Source organism: Micropterus dolomieu, linkage group LG02, assembly GCF_021292245.1.
Source record: "Micropterus dolomieu isolate WLL.071019.BEF.003 ecotype Adirondacks linkage group LG02, ASM2129224v1, whole genome shotgun sequence".
Taxonomy (NCBI): Eukaryota; Metazoa; Chordata; class Actinopteri; order Centrarchiformes; family Centrarchidae; genus Micropterus; species Micropterus dolomieu.
The window spans coordinates 13,114,407-13,133,691 of NC_060151.1; the positions used below are offsets into that span (position 1 = coordinate 13,114,407).

The 19,285-nt window shown below is 40.9% G+C and overlaps 1 protein-coding gene across 1 annotated transcript in view; it reads right to left on the reverse strand.

Annotated features, from left to right (window-relative positions):
* Positions 1-894: 894 nt before the first annotated feature.
* The window catches only part of sez6l2 (seizure related 6 homolog (mouse)-like 2), a 19,311-nt gene continuing 920 nt past the window's right edge, over positions 895-19,285 (reverse strand). The window contains exons 3-19 of the mRNA XM_046075382.1: positions 18,999-19,127; positions 18,697-18,912; positions 14,260-14,417; positions 13,634-13,826; positions 13,090-13,275; positions 12,787-12,970; positions 11,849-12,012; positions 10,897-11,091; positions 9,237-9,375; positions 8,327-8,523; positions 7,938-8,132; positions 3,466-3,660; positions 3,179-3,370; positions 2,951-2,989; positions 2,532-2,649; positions 2,253-2,364; positions 895-2,117 (exon numbers count right to left, since the gene is read on the reverse strand). Coding sequence (XP_045931338.1) covers positions 2,088-2,117; positions 2,253-2,364; positions 2,532-2,649; positions 2,951-2,989; positions 3,179-3,370; positions 3,466-3,660; positions 7,938-8,132; positions 8,327-8,523; positions 9,237-9,375; positions 10,897-11,091; positions 11,849-12,012; positions 12,787-12,970; positions 13,090-13,275; positions 13,634-13,826; positions 14,260-14,417; positions 18,697-18,912; positions 18,999-19,127 — 2,642 coding nt within the window. The 3' untranslated portion in view covers positions 895-2,087. The remainder of the gene's footprint in view (positions 2,118-2,252; positions 2,365-2,531; positions 2,650-2,950; positions 2,990-3,178; positions 3,371-3,465; positions 3,661-7,937; positions 8,133-8,326; positions 8,524-9,236; positions 9,376-10,896; positions 11,092-11,848; positions 12,013-12,786; positions 12,971-13,089; positions 13,276-13,633; positions 13,827-14,259; positions 14,418-18,696; positions 18,913-18,998; positions 19,128-19,285) is intronic.

The following is a 19,285-nucleotide window of genomic DNA, read 5'->3' on the forward strand; positions in this document are numbered from 1 at the left end:
CATGTGAGTGTTAACATAACGCTTTAATAAAAGTACTCTCTTCATTTGCATAGATGACAGCGTACCTGAGTGTATTTAGAGTAATGAGTGTGTACTGCTATGTAGTGGTCACACTGAGGAACTGCAAAATTACATTCATCAAGGTAGCGTCAATGCAGACATGAGAGCATGCTAATACTTCCGGTAAATACTTTCAAAATAACGTGGCGAAAGCGAAGCAATCCCAAATCAATTTGCAGAAATTATGATGGAATGATGTTGTTCGTCATTCTCTGTTGACAACAACCAGTGGGACTAATACAGACATACTGATTATTATTATTCTTTAGGGTTATTAATATGGGTTTTCAAATCTAATATTTATTAATGGCCTGCTCATACTTCCGGTGAATACTTTCAAAAACAAACATAAATTATAATTATGTTGAATAAAATAAATTTGAGTGGGTGAAACTTGAAATATTGGTAAGCTGCGTTATATGCTCCCACTCTGTATTTGTATTCCCCGTTGCCCTCCTCAGGCGGTAGGGTAGCATCCTATGTCTAGTTTGCTATCTGTTCTTGTGTAACCTCTCCTCCTGGTGTGTAAATGTATTTTTTTTGGTATGTTGTTAGCATTTCTTATATATTAGTATTATATTTGTTTTGATGGGCTTGTTTGTTCACAATCTATCTGGTCTGAATACTGTTTTGTTTTGTTTTCTAGGCCTATATATTACGAGAAAGGATCACAGAAATTTTCCCCAAAGTAAAACATTACTTTAAATATATGTATCAATATAGTGTTTGTTTTGTGTATTAAAAATAAATGCTCGTTTCTCCAAGTTTTACACCATTCAACAGAGACTTTATTTCCAGTTCAGCAAATAATTTACTGCCTTCAAAAGAGTGTATTCATATATGAAGCAAAGAAATGCTACTGATGATAAGAGAAGAATTAAGTCTACAAAGCAACAGTCTCCAAGATCCTTCATTTCGTACAGTAAATGAGACTACATTCACTGTTCAAACAATCAGTTGTAAATAAATACATAATGCATCACAGCAAGCAGCCAAGTTTGTAATTTTTCATCAACATAGTGCATACAACATCAAATCTGATAACAATGATAACTGTCAATAACTATAATGATAATGGCAAGATTGAGCAGAAGCAATATAATTTACAATCAGTGCATGCTCTAAGCATAATGACATTCATGTCCTCACCTTTTCTTATATGTCATGTGACACTGGGTGACGATGCACTCCAGAAACAGCGAAGAATAAAATAAACACTGCCTTTGTAAACAGTATTGCAACAACAGATGAAACACTTAGGGACATTAAATTATTTATATTTTGGCACTGAATTTTCATTACATATATAATGAAAATATATAACCTCCCGCCACCTTGTGTAAGTGAATATATGAGGCTTATATATATAATTTAGTATACATATCAACCTCAATCAATATTAAGTCATATTTACATTCAATTTGTGTGTACGTGTTACACAGAGCGAGAGAAAGACAAAGTGAGGAAGAAAGAAAATTACTGTGTTGACTTTTTCTCATGATTGAAATTAAAGTATTCTTCCCCTTTGTTGTATCGCTTTGGAAAATATAACATGAGCCACTCTAAAATTAAAGAAAAAACATTCAGTGGACTTACTGTATTTACTGCTCATGACTGTAACTTGTGATAGTTACAAATAAAGTATTGCCAAGTTCTCAAATGTTTTGGCCTCATAATAAATAAATAAATAAATCCCTTCATGTTTTCCCCCCTGTTCTTTTGCCTCCCACACTGCTATATTTCTTTGTTGTTAATTTCTTACCCTTTATAAGGCACCAGTCCTAATGATACAGAAAGTTGGACCGTGAAGTAGGACCCGCGTTTGGCAGACCACCATATCAGTGCAACAAATCAAAATAAATCACTTCCACAATTGATAAACCAGAGATACAGTCATGTTAGAACATTGAGATAATTTAAAAGGAATGAAAAAAGGGGAGTGAGGCCTTATAATACTAAGGAAATTTGTTTTCCAAAAGAATTTAATCTTTCTGTGGTTTTTAATTCTTACCAAGACATTTTCTCCTTTAAATGGACACTTCATACTCCCGTGTATCCTGTGGTCAAAGTAAGAAATCAATCAGTAAAATATAATTTAAGACTCTGAAATGACAACATATTCTAAGGAATCAGGTCTCAATTAAAACAAATGTGAAGTTCAGGAAAGTTTAAAGAATCTGCTTTTCACTTACCCCTGCCTCATAAAGAGGATTGTTGAAATCGGACTCAACTGTAATGGGACTGTAGGAGTGCGTGTGAGAAAGAGACTTCCAGAAGAGCGGCTTCCACTCTAATCTGCATATGCTGTAAGTGAGAAAATAAAATGACATATAACCACACGAACAAAGACTGCAGTGTGGACATTATTGTGAACTGAGGTGAAGAAAAGCAAAAACAGTGTTACAACCGCAGAGATAGGTAACTTGCACAAATTTATCAAGGATTAACTTTTGGTTACCCAGGGTACTTACTTTGTATAATACATGTAAATTCCTCCAATCAGGAGGATGACCAGGATAATTGGCAGAATTATCGCCAAAGCAATGTTCTCACTCAGGATCTGATGGGACGGCTCGAAAGACTGGGACACTGTGAAAATAGACAAAAAGTCCATTATTATTACATCTATTGGCACATACATTTTATTTGCTGAAACTAAATAGTATAACTTTTACTAATCATTTTACTTTTTTTTTTTTTTTGAAATTTGTCTGCATTAATTGCATTATATCTTTTGTGAAGTACATTAAAATGTTTTGTTGTTTACTTTTGTAGCAGCTATCAGGTTCATCTGAAATAACACCACTAGATGGCGCCAGAGCAATGATTTAAAATCCTACAGGCAATGTGTTTATACACATCACAAATAGTAGAATAGAAAAGAAATTACCTTCTAATTTGTGATCATCCAAAAGCTCCTCATATGCCACTGTGTGAAATGAAGATAAGAGAGAAACTAATGATTACAAATTACACCTGAAATGCACCTTCAGGATCCTCCTCATCATATTTTATGCTGATCTATATAATGAAAGTATTATAATAGGTTCCGTTCCTTGATTGAAAATTGTTCTCAAAGAAGGTCTAGATCACTATACATGAATATGATAGCCTTTACCTTTGCAAAAGGGTGGCGGGCTGTTCCACTGAGAGGGATGGCCGGGAACACAGCTGATAATGACCTCACCGATAAGTTCGTAGCCCTCATAACAGAAGAAACGCAGAGTTTCTCCTGCCTGGTAGCTGTGCTTGTACAAGGTTTGGTAACCATTGTCAGGGACACCAGGGTTTGGGCAGGGATCATATTTTACTGTTCAGAGCACACAAAAACACACAGAGAGGACAGTTATGAATTTGCATCAAAATCTGACAAAATCTGCAAAAAAGTGCAGGAAAAGGACTTACAGACACACTTTGGGCTGCGGTCACTCCATTTTGGGGTGCCAGTGTCTCGTCCATGGCAGGAGATTTGGCTGGGACCTTCCAGTTGATAACCCTGGTTACAAGAGAAACGAACGACTGTCCCAACTGCAAAACCAGCTTCTGGGCGCACTGAGCGCGCACCATTTACCACCTCTCCTGGATCAGGACACTGCTGGACTGTGGGGAACAAAGTGGGACACATATGATAGCATTTAACTACTTCATCCTGCCATTGGAATTCATTCAAAATAGTTCAATACAAAGAACAGAGAAACAATAGCCACCACTGGGGCAACACAGGTGAGCTCCTGGGAAACATGGGGAAACAGGTAGCATAGCTCTATCCAAACGAGGGCTGTCCCTGGCTAAAGATAGTCAAATCTGAATTATTAAGTCTTTCCCATAGTCAACTGATTGTCGAATCACGTGTGTGAATATGTGTGTGTGTATATGGGGAGGGTTTACACACTAGGGGAAGAGTAACAATGTTGGATTTATTCACGGACATCATCATATGCTGTATTTTATATGAAGAAAACCGGTAGTTCTATGTAAAATCAGACTTTGAGTACCCCCATACAACCAAATGGTATGATCCTCATCGCATAACGCCGAAGAAACCTCCTACTAGCACCTCTAAAGCTCACTTATTAACATTTTATATCTAGTTTGTTTAACTCTTAACTCGACATTTTGCCTTTTTACTGGGACTTGTGTGCCAGACTATTTCTTGGAGTCTTCACTAATTTTCTGGCAACTGTTAACTGCGAGAAAATAGTCCGGCAAAAAAACCTGCATAAAACCACAACCTGTCAATTTTACACTTCAGTTTTTGTATGAATGAAACAAATGATTTATAACATGTTAATGAGCTTTGGAGGTGCTGGTAGGAGGATTAACTGTTTCCCCTTTTCCATTCTTTCTGCTAGATGAGATGGCTCTGAGTATAGCTGCCTCGGTGTTCGGTGCGCTTTGTTTTGTTTTGTTTTGTTTTTGTGTGTTAATTCAGTTTTCAGCTGTGATTCCCGGTGCTCTTTCACCAGGGAGGAGCTCATGAACATCAGGGGAACAACTCCAGCGGATTTAATTCCCACTTTTCACCAAAAGAGCCGGGTCGCTCGTGCGTCTTCGCCGGCGGGGACTCCGCACACCGCTACTGGCAATATTTCTCTCCAACGTATGCTCACTGTGCAACAAACTGGACAAACATGAGCTTCTGGTGGGGAAAACCAGAGACTTTTATTCATCTTCTGTTCTGTGCTTCACGGAGACGTGGCTGTGTGAGCTGATGCCGGACTTCGCGCTGCAGCTGGCTGGCTTCCAACTGTACAGAGCGGACAGCGACACAGAACTCTGCGGCAAAACAAAAGGTGGAGATGTCTGTTTTTATATTAACAATGGCTGGTGTACCGACGTGACAGTGATTCAGCAGCACTGTTCTCCTAATCTGGAATTTCTTATCATTAACTGTAAACCATTTTACTCCCCCCATGAGTTTGCTTCATTCACTCTGGTCGGGGTTTACATCTCGCCGCACGCCAACGTTCAGGACGCACTGCGCATGCTGGCCGACCAGATACTGTGTGTGGAGCAGACAAACCCGAACTCCCTTGTTATTGTTCTCGGTGACTTTAACAGGGGAAATCTCAGCCAAGAACTCCCCAAATACAGACAGTTTATAAAGTGTCCAACCAGACAGGGGAACACTTTGGATCACTGCTACACCACAGTTAGCAGTGCCTATCACGCGTCACACGCGCTCCACTGGGACACTCTGATCACGTGATGGTCCATCTGATTCCTGCTACAGGCAAAAACTAAAGCTCTGTAAATCTATAGTGAGGACATCAAAGAAGTGGACTAGTGAAGCTGTTGAGGACCTCCAGGCATGTTTGGACTGCACTGACTGGGATGTTTTCAAGAATGCTATCAACAATCTGGATGAGTGTACAGAGGCGGTGACGTCCTACATCAGCTTCTGTGAGGACAGCTGCATTCCAACACGGACCAGGGTGAGTTATAACAATGACAAACCCTGGTTCACAGCTGAACTCAGACAGCTAAGGTTGGAAAAGGAGGAGGCATTTAGGAGTGGGGACACGGCGTTAATGTACAGCTTTAGCAAGGAGGTGCGACGCCACTTCTGTCTGGAGGGGGTTCAGACAGATCACAAACTATAAACCCAAAGTCCTCCACTCCATAAACGATTCTGGCCTGGCAAATGAGCTGAACCAGTTCTACTGCTGCTTTGAGAATCAATCGGACACCATCCCCTGTGACTCCTCCGCTCAGCTTCAGCCTCAGTCCACCACATCTTCCCCTCCCTCCTCAGAGCTGGCCAGCTCCACCCCCTCCCCTCCTCTCTCCATCACAGAGAGGGAAGTCAACGGTCTTTTCAGGAGGCAGAAACCCCGCAAAGCAGCTGGGCCGGACTCCCCATCCACCCTGAAGCACTGTGCTGATCAGCTGTGTTCACAGACATTTTTAACACCTCACTGGAGACATGCCATGTGCCAGCCTGCTTCAAAGCCTCCACCATCATCCCTGTCCCCAAGAAACCAAGGACCACTGGACTAAACGACTACAGACCCGTCGCCCTGACCTCTGTGGTTATGAAGTCCTTTGAATGCCTTGTGTTGTCCCACCTAAAATCCATCACAGACCAACTCCTGGACCCCCTGCAGTTCGCCTACAGAGCCAACAGGTCTGTAGATGATGCAGTAAACATGGCCCTTCACTACATCCTCCAGCACCTGGACTCCCCAGGAACCTACGCCAGGATCCTGTTTGTGGATTTCAGCTCTGCTTTCAACACATCATCCCGGACCTGCTGCAGGACAAGCTCTCTTAGCTGAACGTGCCTGACTCCACCTGCGGGTGGATCACAGACTTCCTGACAGACAGGAAGAAGCACATGAAGATGGGAAAACATGTCTCTGACTCCAGGACTATCAGCACCGGTTCCCCTCAAGGCTGCGTTCTTTCCCCTCTCCTCTTCTGTCTGTACACCAACACCTGCACCTCCAGTCTCCAGTCTGTCAAGCTCCTGAAGTTTGCGGACGACACCACCCTCATTGGGCTCATCTCAGGTGGGGATGAGTCCGCCTACAGGTGGGAGATCGACCATCTGGTGTCCTGGTGCAGCCAGAACAGTCTGGAGCTCAACGCTCTGAAGACCGTGGAGATGGTCGTGGACTTCAGAAAGAGCCCAGCCGCACCCTTCCCCATCATCCTGTGTGACTCCTCAGTCACGGCTGTGGACTCCTTCAACTTCCTGGACACCATCATCTCCCAGGACCTCAAGTCACCTCCCTCACCAAGAAGGCCCAGCAGAGGATGTACTTCCTGCGGCAGCTGAAGAAGTTCAGCCTGCCAAAGACAATAATGGTGCACTTCTACACTGCCATCATTGAGTCCATCCTCACCTCCTCCATCACCATCCGGTACGCTGCTGCCACTGCCAGGGACAAGGGCAGGCTGCAGCGCATCATTCGCTCTGCAGAGAAGGTGATTGGCTGCAATCTTCTCTTCTGGACCTGTACTCCTCGAGGACTCTGAGGCGAGCAGGAAAGATTGCGGCTGAACTCTCCCACCACGGACACAAACTGTTTCAGACTCTCCCCTCTGGCAGGAGGCTGCAGTCCATCAGGACCAAAACCTCTCGCCACAAAAACAGTTTCTTCCCGTCTGCAACTAGCCTCATTAACGAGGCCCGGGTCCCCCACTGACACTCTCCCCTTGGAAACGATACAAATGTCTCTGCACATGTAAATACTGTTTAATCTCGTGTCGGGCACAGACCTGGCACGTTGCATATATTTGTTGTTGATCGTTGATCTTTTTTGTTGTATATTTTTATGTTGTCAGATTATATATTTATATGTACACAATATTCTCTTCTGTTACGTTACTTCTGCACGGCACAGACCCAGAATAATGCACGTGTATATATCTGCAACGTTGTTCTTCAATTCCATATTCATATATTTCCACATTTATTTATGTTGACTGTATGTTTGTCTACGTGTAGCACCTTATCTCCACAGCAAATTCCTCGTATGTGTAAAACACTACTTGGCAATAAAGCTCCTTCTGATTCTGATTCTAAGCTAAGCTAACTGCCTGCTGGTTGGCTACAAATTTATTTTACAGATATGAGTGTGGTGTTGATGTTGTCATCAAACTCTTAATAAGAAAGGGAATAGCGTATTAGCTGAAGTGTCAAACTAGTCCTTTAAAATGAGCTTAATATAAAGAACAGCGGAGCCATAACATCACGTATGATAAGTACATTGACTTCTTTTGGACCAAGTTAAAACCTTCTATGAAACTTGGATGTGCTTTGTTTATACTGATACTGATGACTTTGTTTATACATACTGATATAGTGATACTGGTCCTTCATTAAGGTTTCTGTGTGGAGTCTTTAAACTATGTCCCCGTACCTGTCTCACCTTTAACACATGTAGGTGGACTGCTGCTCCAGGACAGGTCCCACTGGCATGTGATGATGTCAGAGCCACTGATGTCATATCCCGGTTGGCACTGATAGGTCAGCACGCTGCCCCTCACAGGGGAGGAGTGGGACGAGCTGATCCAGCCAAACTCAATCTGAGGAAGGGTAGGGCAGGTGTCGTTTGGCTCCACCTCTGCACAACACAAGAGAGCGACGAAAGAAATTAAAATAGGTTGTTCATGTTCTCTTCTTCAGTAGTGGCAGACCTCACTTGTCCTGAGATGAACTTTTACTCAGGCCTACTGTAGATTTCAAATAGAAAAATGTGGAAGTTTAAGATTTTTACATTTTGAGCCATGAAACCAGTTACTTAAGGAGTGTACTCACCACGATAATGAATGAGAAAACCCTGACTCAGGATGAAACTGGAATCCTCTGGATCACTCTGAAACTGAATGGTGACCTCTGACCCCCCAGACACAACCTGGAAACGCTCTCTGGACCCCAGGTATTGGCCGATCACATGGGACATGAGGTCACGTCCGTCGAAAACGGTCAGCACATCAGTGTGGCGGATATTCAAACTTTTAAGTAAGGAAAGATAAGAATACAAAAGAAAAGTGAGGTTTCACTTCAGAGAGATTCTGTTTCTGAAGATGAGCCGTCCACCCACCTAACGCATTTCATTAGACAGAGAGGAAAAGCAGGAGAGGCAGAAGGTTATATATAGCTGCAACATTGTCTTTCTTTCTCTTTCATCTGCTGTTTTACTTAATGAGGTACAATTTACATCGGTACAAAGGATGTTCAGTATTATCTATGTAAATACACATTTAGCACAAAGTTAAACTTGCTATTAGATGTTAGAGGAAAATAGAATAACATGAGTTGAAATTGTGTGTATGCAGTGCACTTATGAGTTGATTTCGACACCAGGAAGTTGGTTAGTATTATTATTATACTCCCACAAATACAATATCAGTGCCAACCTAGATTTAGTTTTCCAGTGGTTTGATTCAGTGTGTGAACGATAAGGTTGGATCACGGGCTCTGTTTGTCTTTTTGTAATAACCATCCTCCTACTTATGCACCTTTTAGGGCTCCGTCAGAATTTGAACTCAGCAAATTAAAAAATTAGAAGCACCATCTGTGAAGTAAAGGGATCATGTTACTATATATGCAGGGGTCCTGTGGTTTTGCTAATTTCTTTGACACAAATAAGACAATAATTAAATTATTCAATTTGCTGACCCCCACACACACATGCACGCACACGCACAGACTACGCAATACTCACATCTGGACATCCAGTTCAATGCGTTTCTCTTCGTTACCATGGATCTGCCATACACAGTCTATCCCCTTGGAGTAGCTCTGGGGCCAATCAGGAGACAGGATGGTACCTGAGGACTCGGTCAACTCCCCTCCGCACAGAGCTTACAGAGCAAAAGAAAGGAAGAAAAATTGAGGTGACGACGTGGACATGGAGACAGAGAGGGTGATGAAAAGGGGTGATGAAATAACAACAGAAATGGGAAAAACAAAAAGCAACTGGAGGAAAATGAAATATTAATGAAGGGAAAGAAAATACATATAGACAGAGTGAAATGTTCAAGAAGAGGTGATTTCTGAAGGCATATAGAGAGGAGAGATGTGCTGAATAGCATTTGGCATCATAAGCAACAGCTTACGTAAAACATACATCCATGTTCTTTCTAATTGTTTCTAATTAAACAGTAGTTACCTTATTTGTAGCCTGCCTTTCATTATTCCGCAGCTATTAGGCAGATCAATTAAATAATGTGAAGACTGATCCCTTTGACACTAATAGCTCATTACTTCACATTAAACACAGCAACCTGTGACCATCGCAGGAAAACAATACAGATAGCTATGAAACTCCAGGGTGCAAGCTGCAATTACAGGAGCCAAATGCAACACTTCTATTCTATTAAAACTGAGCTGTGAAACTGTGAAACCACTCACACAAACATGCAGACACACACACAAGTGGTCACTGGTATTGTGGGGCAAATCCAGGATTGTTCACAGCGGCATGTGATGGAATCAGACATGAAGATAATTCGATCCTACAAACCATGGCAATGTTTTAACCGCAACATTTGTCGAATATATTCCAGCGAGAACGTAACGAGCAAATATGGGCAGATTCACACCACCAGGGTTGAATACTGGAAACCAGCTTTGCTCTGAGAGCAACTCCATTTGGGAGAGCGCCATAAAATATTACCAATCACACATGCAAGTGCTCCCAACCACCGGCTGATCCCTCATTTTTTAAGCAGTCGAACAGTTTCCACTGTGAGAAAGACAGCTCTCTGCCATGCATGGATGCAAGACATAACCAGGAAAACTCCAACCTCTTCGTCATGTGAGAGATATTACACCATCCTCCTCCCAATCACGTCACTGTGTATGAACTGCTTGAGCTTTTCTGCAAGCAGAAATACCATACAGCATATGGCTTTCAGAATATCTTTTTCGCTGATTGAAACTATAGCACCTGTGTTTTCAGCCAGTCCCTGACCCGGTGCAACGTCTCTGCCAGTTTTATATCTGCCACAGTCTCTCTGTTGCTCTCAGTTTTCACAGCATGCCAGCAGATCAACAGCTGACACAGTCAGTGTGGCTGTAGTCTTCATGCTACAACATCTTGATGCTCCCAGCTCAACACAATTCACTTTGAATATTAATGAATCAAATTACTTTCTCACTTCGTGCAAGAAGTCAAACACAAAACTCCATGTGTTTGGAAATATGGATTAGTAGAACATTTAGTAATGAAGTTCAGAAACAACAGAAGGAAGGACAAGGAATATGAAAGTTTGTAATTCCAATTAGAGAAATAAAATTGAAAAAAAATTGAAAATCAGATTTCATAAACTGTGGGCATGATGGCTTATTCAAAATAAGTGAAGCACAATCCTGAAACTTACCTCTGCACACAGGTTCGCTGTCATTCCAGTGGGGATTGCTGGGGTCGACACACTCAATCGTCCCCGAACCTTGTTCCATGACAAAACCTGGAGAGCAGGTGAAGGCAACGGTGGTGCCCAGCTGATATGTGATGTCACTGCTGCTAAAATTTCCATGGGGCATGTAGGGCTCCCAGCAGTGTTCATCATCGAAAGCTAAAAAAAGACAAACATAAATTAGACACAGTGTGGGCCTGCATATACTGATCAGAAAAAGTATTTCCCTCTTCCCTTTATATATTTTGTATTCTAGCAGTTGTTCTCCTGCTTGACGAAATAAAGAAACCATGCCCATTTAATTGAGAAGGGTGCAGTGTAGCTTTTTACGTAAGGTGAATCTCAAACCCTCTTGGCTAGAAAAAGCCCAGGTGTAAGGCACTAAAAGCTTCAGCAGCGAGCATCTCCAAAGCTAAAATAATTCCTATTGAAACGTGGGCAGACTGTAAGAAGCACTTATGTGGCTCATTATGGCTCTCTTAAACACAAAAACAACCTACTGAAAAGAAAGGCTTGGTTTTCTAGAGGGCTGTAGCCCAATGAACTCCATTACTATTATATAATGCATAACATATCAATTATTTAACCAAATTATCTTTAAATTATCAAGATTAGAAAGGTCAACCATGGAAGAGGTTTTTTGAAATTAAAATAAGCTGTGACACTTCACCTCAGAGGCCTTTGAATTGTTATAATTGGAGTCGGTTCTTGTAATTCTATAATTCTATAAACTATTATTATATGACATATCCAACTTCTTTTCAGGCAGAATGCAGACCCAGGTATTGAATATTATACAATAATAGGGTTAGAAAGATGTGCAGCTCTGCAGCTTCCCTAGTGTTTGCAGAATGTGGGAAGGACCCTGTGTGAGAAAAAAGAATGCAGGCTGAGTATCCGAAGTCTCTCTGCTCACCCTCGTAGCGCAGAGCCAGAAGCAGGGGGATGGAGGAAGAATCAGCTGTGAGCTCCAGGTACAGTGTGGCGCTCTCACTCAGCAACCCACGTTCTGGGACATCATCCAGGTCTGAGTCAAAGAGCGGTGGAGACAGAGAACTGTTTCCACTGCGCACTATTAACCTGAGAGGAACAAACCACAATGATGCCCGATGGTAAGCTCGAGAACAGAGGGAAATGTTATTATCAGTGTATGAATGTGCAGGGATAGCAAATTCAAAGTAATCATTATCAACAGGTCTGGTGTAAAATATACAACACTGGTGTTGAAAAAACATTTTGCTTTGGTCTAGCATACAGTAGCCGTTTTTCTGTACATTTGTGAAATCAAATCTTTCTTTTATAATGCTTCAGTGAAAGTTTTCATTAAGTTAAAAGTTTATGTTGCATTTTAGATATGATATGATGAATTGTTTTCTTTTTGCACTATTTATGATAATTACCTATAATGTCCGGCCATCAATAAAGGATGATGCAGGGTACTGTACAGTCTACCTAGCCTACCTGGGACTATTTGCATTAAGGGTAATGTATTAGAGTTTTCATAGAAATAAGGATATAGGGAATAAAAGACAGGAATTTTTGTGGGGTTTTGTGTCTGTTGTCTAAATGTCTGTCATATCATACATCTTTAGGGATGTCAAATGATCACTGGGTGCTTTAATAAATCAACAATGAGTTTTAGTTCAACATTAAAGAAATGTAGCAAAAAATACAGGGTCTGACTGACTCAGAGCTTCCCAACAATCTTTAAGAGGAAATTATGTTTTTGGAAAGATACCAAAACAAAAAATACAAACCTTATTTGTCACCACAGGACACTGGTAATGATGAGGTTTGCTATGTGCATTTTACAAAGATTCCGTGACACACAAACAAATGGAAACACAAACTTACTTATCATCATCTTCATCTAGTGCAATCCTCTCAAAGTGTAGGTGGAGCCTGTGTCCCTCTTTGGCTTCTATTAACCAGTGGCAGCTCAGGTTATTGCCATTACTGTGGTTGCTGACAGATGGAGGGGGTGGAGACAGGATCCGGCCCACTGTTGCATTACGAATCCACCCTCCACATGACACAGCTAAGGAACAATAATATACAACATACTGCTTAAAAATCCACTGCCTTACCAATAACACTGCTACCAACAAGAGGCCAGTCTTGTAGCTGGTAAACTGAAATCTAAATCAGTTTACTGACCGACACATTGAGGCTCAGGGGTGCTCCAGTGTGGTTGTGTTGTGTTGACACAAGTAGCCACCTCATGGCCGCGAACCTGGAAACCTGGATCACAGTGGAAGTGTGCCTGACCTCCAGGATGGATGTCTGTCACGGTCACTCCGCCGCCCTCAGGAGACAGAGGGAATGGGCAGGACAGCAGAAAGGCTGTTGATACAACGGGAAGGAAATTATATTTATTTTGTAAAAAGGGAGATAAAAGGTTGGGGTGAAAGTTCAAAATATTTTTTCTCACATTCTGGGGAATTTCTAGCGCCTCTGTCATCTTTACCATGCTGTCAAAACTCTTCTCATTCACAATTTTCATGTGTCACTATTTCTATAAAATAATAAAAGTATTGAAAATGCAGGTATTCAGGTTTGTATTCAAGCCACAGAACACTTTCTCTGTTGAACACTCTTTCATGCATAGATGAAAACATAAATCAGTAAAATAATCTTACTATAAAACAAGAAAATAGATACCAGTTCTAGTTATTTTATGAAACCGGAAGGTTTAATTTACCTTGATAGTGGAGGCTGAACATGCCATGGTTGCTCTGTCGGAGACTGCGATAGTGTATGTGCACCTGATTGGTTGTACTGCGAATCACCTGACCCTCCCTCATCAGAGTCTCGTTGGCTAAGAGCTCTGGCCCCAGACCTCCATACCCCATGATCGTCAGAGACTCTTTCTTAGAAAGGTTAACCTTCCTCACCTAGAGGGAAAAAGAGGAAATTATGACATGCAACCTGTTCTGGGATTTATTAGAGTGAAATTGTGACACACAGGCCTGACTATGTTTCAAAACTTGTATCCAATTTGACATATATCTGAGATCACATGAAATAAAAGATTTCATTAGATGTCGATGTCATAGAAAAAGTTTAATTTCTGTACTGTCTATATTCCTCTCAGTAATTAGAGTACGAGTACAGACGCCTACAGATTCAGTTCAGAGACAACATTGAAACAGACTACAGAGGAATAGATTTACTTTATTCCATGCTATCCACTTGCTGCTGTAATGTTGAAATTTCTCACCGGTGAGACAAGTAAAGGCTGATCTTATCTTATCTTAAAATGTCTTTGAAAAAAAAGGTTAATATTTGTTAAAAGTTAATGTTTATGGAGGAGAAAATGCACATTACCTGAATTTCTACTCCATATCCTGCATACACAGTAATGCTGTAGGTGCATTCCAGAGGGGAAAAAGATGTTGATGATGATGCTGATGCTGATGATGATGATGCAGGATCTGGTGACTCGACAACATCCTCCATTGCTGACAAAGTTGCGTTGCATTGTACTGTGAAAAGGTGGAAAGGACAGGAGAAGAAAAAGTAAAAATGTGTGTAAAGAAATACATCTAATGCTTTTTAATTCACTCCATACAGAAAAGCATTAGCAACAGCATGACTCACATACAGTTTAAGTACCTTGCTCAAGGGCTTCGTGGCAGTTTCTGAGTGATGAAAGATCATAGACTGCTATTTTTTCCCAACAGATATATTCACAGCCAGTCAAAGGAATTTTTGAATCAAGTGGCACTGTGCATGTCTCCCAGAGGACATGGGGGATGGTGACATACAGTATTTACATGGCAACAGACACACAGTGCACCCTTGGTACAGTGGGAAATGACATGAGATTAGGAGGAAGGCACGATCATTGACTGTGTTCATTAATGAAGACTAATCAAATCAGCTCTTCTCACACCCTTAAAAGCTTCACCCTCCCCACTACTTCGTACTGAGTTTTGTAATGGAGAGGAGACTCCAGATGATCATATTAAAAATAATAACAGTAATAGAAATAATTCAAACAACAACAATAACAACAAAAATAATACAATATTGTCTTTTGTTGATGGCAATATGTGTTTTAGGTGATTATTAGATTACGTTTGGCTACATTTCATGGCACAATGTCACTGCTATATCTTTTGCTATTGAAAACATTTCTTCAGGAAGCATAACACCTGGTGCTGCTTGCTCAAAATTTATTCAAGGCTCTGCATTGAATGCATGTGTAACAATTACATGGAAAGCTTCCTACATAGTAGAGGTTGCAGATGGGCCACACGTACCTCTCTAGCTGCTGTCAGATGAAGGGCAATGCTGTAGTGATTTAGTAAACTGAAAAGAAGACCTTGTTCCTGCAAGCTATTGTGTCAATCTGACACTGACAAGATTTATTACCATACAGGTTAAACTTTTGGCTGCCATAGCTGCTATTATCAAATTAAAGCTGTATTTCTGGTGTGCATATAAATGCACTTACTGACTGAGGAATGTATAAAAACTGACAATAATAACATGTAATACTTTTTAGTGATTTTTATTTGGGTGTCGATCCTTAGACGTACGTGACAAAAAAGCACAAAGCACAAGATTTCCCTGTGCTGTTGACCTCTTTCAAGAAGGTCAGTGGTGAAATATGCAAATCATAGTCATCCTTGACACCAAAATAGCTGTGCACAGCTAGATGGACAGTGACACACCCCCTACTGTGCAAATCACTGAGCTCCAGGAAAATCTCATCTACCAGGGCAAATCTTTGTGGTAAGACTATGATTGCAGTTGTACAGGATATATGTAGTTCTATGAAGGTTTTAACAAGTAATAATAGTAATAACATCCCGCCTTTACTGTAGTTTGGGTTGGTGCTTATATGAAAATATATGTGCATTGATACTGTGATGCTATGTTTTTATTAGGTTCACTGGCTTTAAGATGAATGACAAGCAAGGCCTATTATAATGTTTTTTCATTATATTACATTTCTAGACACATTTCTCTGTATAGAGAAAGAAGCAAAGATTTCTGAATGCTGGGGCCATTTTGATGCTAAGTGATTTGGCTGAACCACACCTGCTTTACTGTACCTGCCTGCTGTCTCCATATTGGTACTGTTGTTTAATGGGGGCCAGTCCCTAATCCTGGATGTTGTATACAAGAGCAAAACTCAAAGCCAGTGATCAATTAGTGGTATGTGTACCACAGGAACAATTACTTCTTCTACTTCATGGGAAGATTGTGGAGTAGTTAAAACTATGCTTGAAACAAATTGAAATTATAATTTGGTATAAAAATGTCTACATATTTGTCCAAAATATCCACATATTATTTGTGTGAGGCTTATCTCTAGTATGTTTGTTTTCACAATAACCATTATACTACCAACTACATAGTACAAGTATAATCACACTTTTTATCTCAGACAAGGGACAAGGAGCAACATTTCTGCCTCGTCATTGGCCTTGTGTAGCAGGGAACTATCTGAGTGCGATAATGAAAACCTGGCTTATCATCAGAAAGTGGCAGTATGGAGTTGTCAGTAACAGTATACCAATTACATTTAAATTGGCTAAAAGTAAGTCATTCCTACCAGTGAGTACTGGCTCAATTGAAGCACTGCCTTGGGTTAAGCTGTTATGTTGTGTGCTGGATTGCTACTCATTAAATCATTTTATTGGCCACATGACTGACTGAAACCACTGCTGTGCTTCAGTAGAATTAAATTACTGACCACCCTTTGTAATACAAATGGCATCTGGTGAAGTAAGGGCTTTACAGTCTAGTTGGCAGACAATAAACTTAAACAAAATAAAAAGTGTTAGCTAGAAGCACCAATAAGTGGAAAGCAAGACCTTCTCAAAAACATTAAAGGAATAGTTCAGCATTTTGGGCAGTTTAGATTGAGAGTTAGATTGAAGTTGCTCTCATTTCTGTATGGTAAATACTGTATATAGCTGGGGCCAGCAGCTGGTTAGCATTAGCTTAGCATGGCGTAAACACAGGTAACAGTGTGAAACAGCTAGCCTGGCACTGTCCAAAGGTAAGCTCACTAATCAACAGACTATATCTTGTTTATATAATACTCTACAAAAACTGGTCCAGGCCAAGAAATAGTCCAGCACACAAATCCCCATTAAACGGTCATTTGTTGCTTTTACACTTTTACACAGATTAAACAACGTTACCTTTGGTCACAATGTGAAAACAATGTATGTAAAAACACAATAGAACCAGAGAAAGTAGGTGACAAACACATCTCACGGATCGATAATCTCATATGACATTTCTGTCCCCACATTTGGTGTAAGTCAGCTGACCCCCCCCTCCCATCCACCTGCAGTGAGAGCTGCACAGGCCAAAGGGAAGGCCGTAATGTTGCCTTTCAACAGTCAAGGTTTTTCAAGTTAATACTTCTCTTCTTATGATATTAGAACAATAGTGCAGTGCTATATAATAATAACTAAAAGACAAACAGTATATATAGACTTTATTGTCAATATTTGTGAACAACAACAACACTAACATCAAATGTGTCACATGGCAGTAGTCACACTGCATGTACAAATTTCTTTCAGAAACGAGTCCAAGCCTCTCTTGTATTTTTCATATCTCACTGGTTACACAACATCAAAATCTTTTTTAAGTGATCTACTTCTCTTTATCTTCATACATCTTGTCCTTTGTGCCTCATATATATTTTTATTGAAGGTAATAAAAAAGAAATAGTTTACTTGAATTAAAATCAGCAGTGTGCTTCACAGAAAGAGCTATGGGAAAAGTAGTTATATGTACTAAAGTTCATGTGTTCATGGTTCTGTAGGCCACTTAAGAACAGGCCATAGAGATCCTGGACTCTCCAGATTTAATGACAAACCTGTTCACCCAACCCAGTCACCTTCCCTAACCTGTGCTGTATGTGTATGTCTTTTCAGTGCCAGCTGTCCTAAGCATCATTTGTCAAAGATGCAAATGTGTATGTAAGACATATTATATCTGGCTGTGGTAATCTCACAGCAGTGCAGACCGGTAAACCAATCTGCTGTCTTGCTTTATGGTATGGAGGAGAGGTAGAAGAGAAGACTACTTTAAACAGGAAAGCAGGAGTGCACTACATCACCTTCATCACCACGCAGTGTATGCACTCATTTCATGTTTAAACCATGACTCCTGAAATGTAGAAATACAAGAAGCACATTATTATAGCAGTAATAAAACCAGATTATAGACAAAAATGTCTGTACTTTAGACTGTTGTGTTCCAACGTTAGCAGTGAGCTAAAAATATAAAATCAATATGGACACTGAATATGTTACAGAATGTTACTGTACTTCTCATTATTAGCAGGTTAATGGTAAATGGCTGTAATTATATAGAAGGTAGCTATGTTAACTAAATAGCTAGCCTAAAAATGAGCATTAAGTCACTAAAGACATGTTATGTAACAATGTTTTCTAAAACATATTAAGTGGATGAACATCTTTTCCTTTACAAATAACTCACGTTGTACATTAACCTGTTGAAATCTCATCATGAATATGACAAAATGTTTCACGTTACCTTGTCTGTTGAGATCTCCTTGTTACTCACTCTTCAAAGCAAGCCAGAAAACGTGCGACAGGGACCAAAATGATTCTGAAGGAATTTGATGTTGAAATCTGAGCAGCTCTAAATCCACAGGTGAGTTTGTGAATGATTTGTTCAATCTATTTTCATTGCTTTTACAGAACCATCTCTTGCATCAACAAACAACAGAGACATGGGGGAAGCCAGGTGATCGCGTGCAAGTACCTGGCATGTGCATTGTGGTTATGGTGGTCGTGGTGATCAGAGTGGTGGTTGTCTCCTCCTCCATGGGCAGCGAAGACATGGTATTCCTTGATCCTGTCTGGCTGGCAGCGGAAGAGGAGCTTAAAGCTGTGGTGAGCAGCCCCGGTGATATGACTGTCGCTGTTGACTCGGTCTGTCCAAGCCCAGGCACAGCCTGCGTCGGGTTGGTGGTAGTACCTGCAGATTCCAGATTTTCAATGAGAAATCACCCTCATCGTCCCGTAGCTACAATACCTAAGCCATAAAGGCCTGAGTTAGCATACCTGTGCCAGCGGAAGCCTCTCCTAAGTAGTCCTTACTCTGCAGGGCTGCATGGATCAAGTCACCCAGAGGGTAAGAGTCTGGGGTTGCTGTTGGTGGTGTATCAGGCTCAGGAGTCATAAAGCTCATACCTGAAATAGCCAGGTCTAATTACTGTTGTTGCAACAATTTGCAAACAAAATGAAAACAAACCTAGTTAGCAGGACATGGCATGCAAACTGCCTAGACACATTAGAGAACACTTGCACATACAGTCACCCCCCCCCCCCCCCCCCCCCCCCCCCCCCAC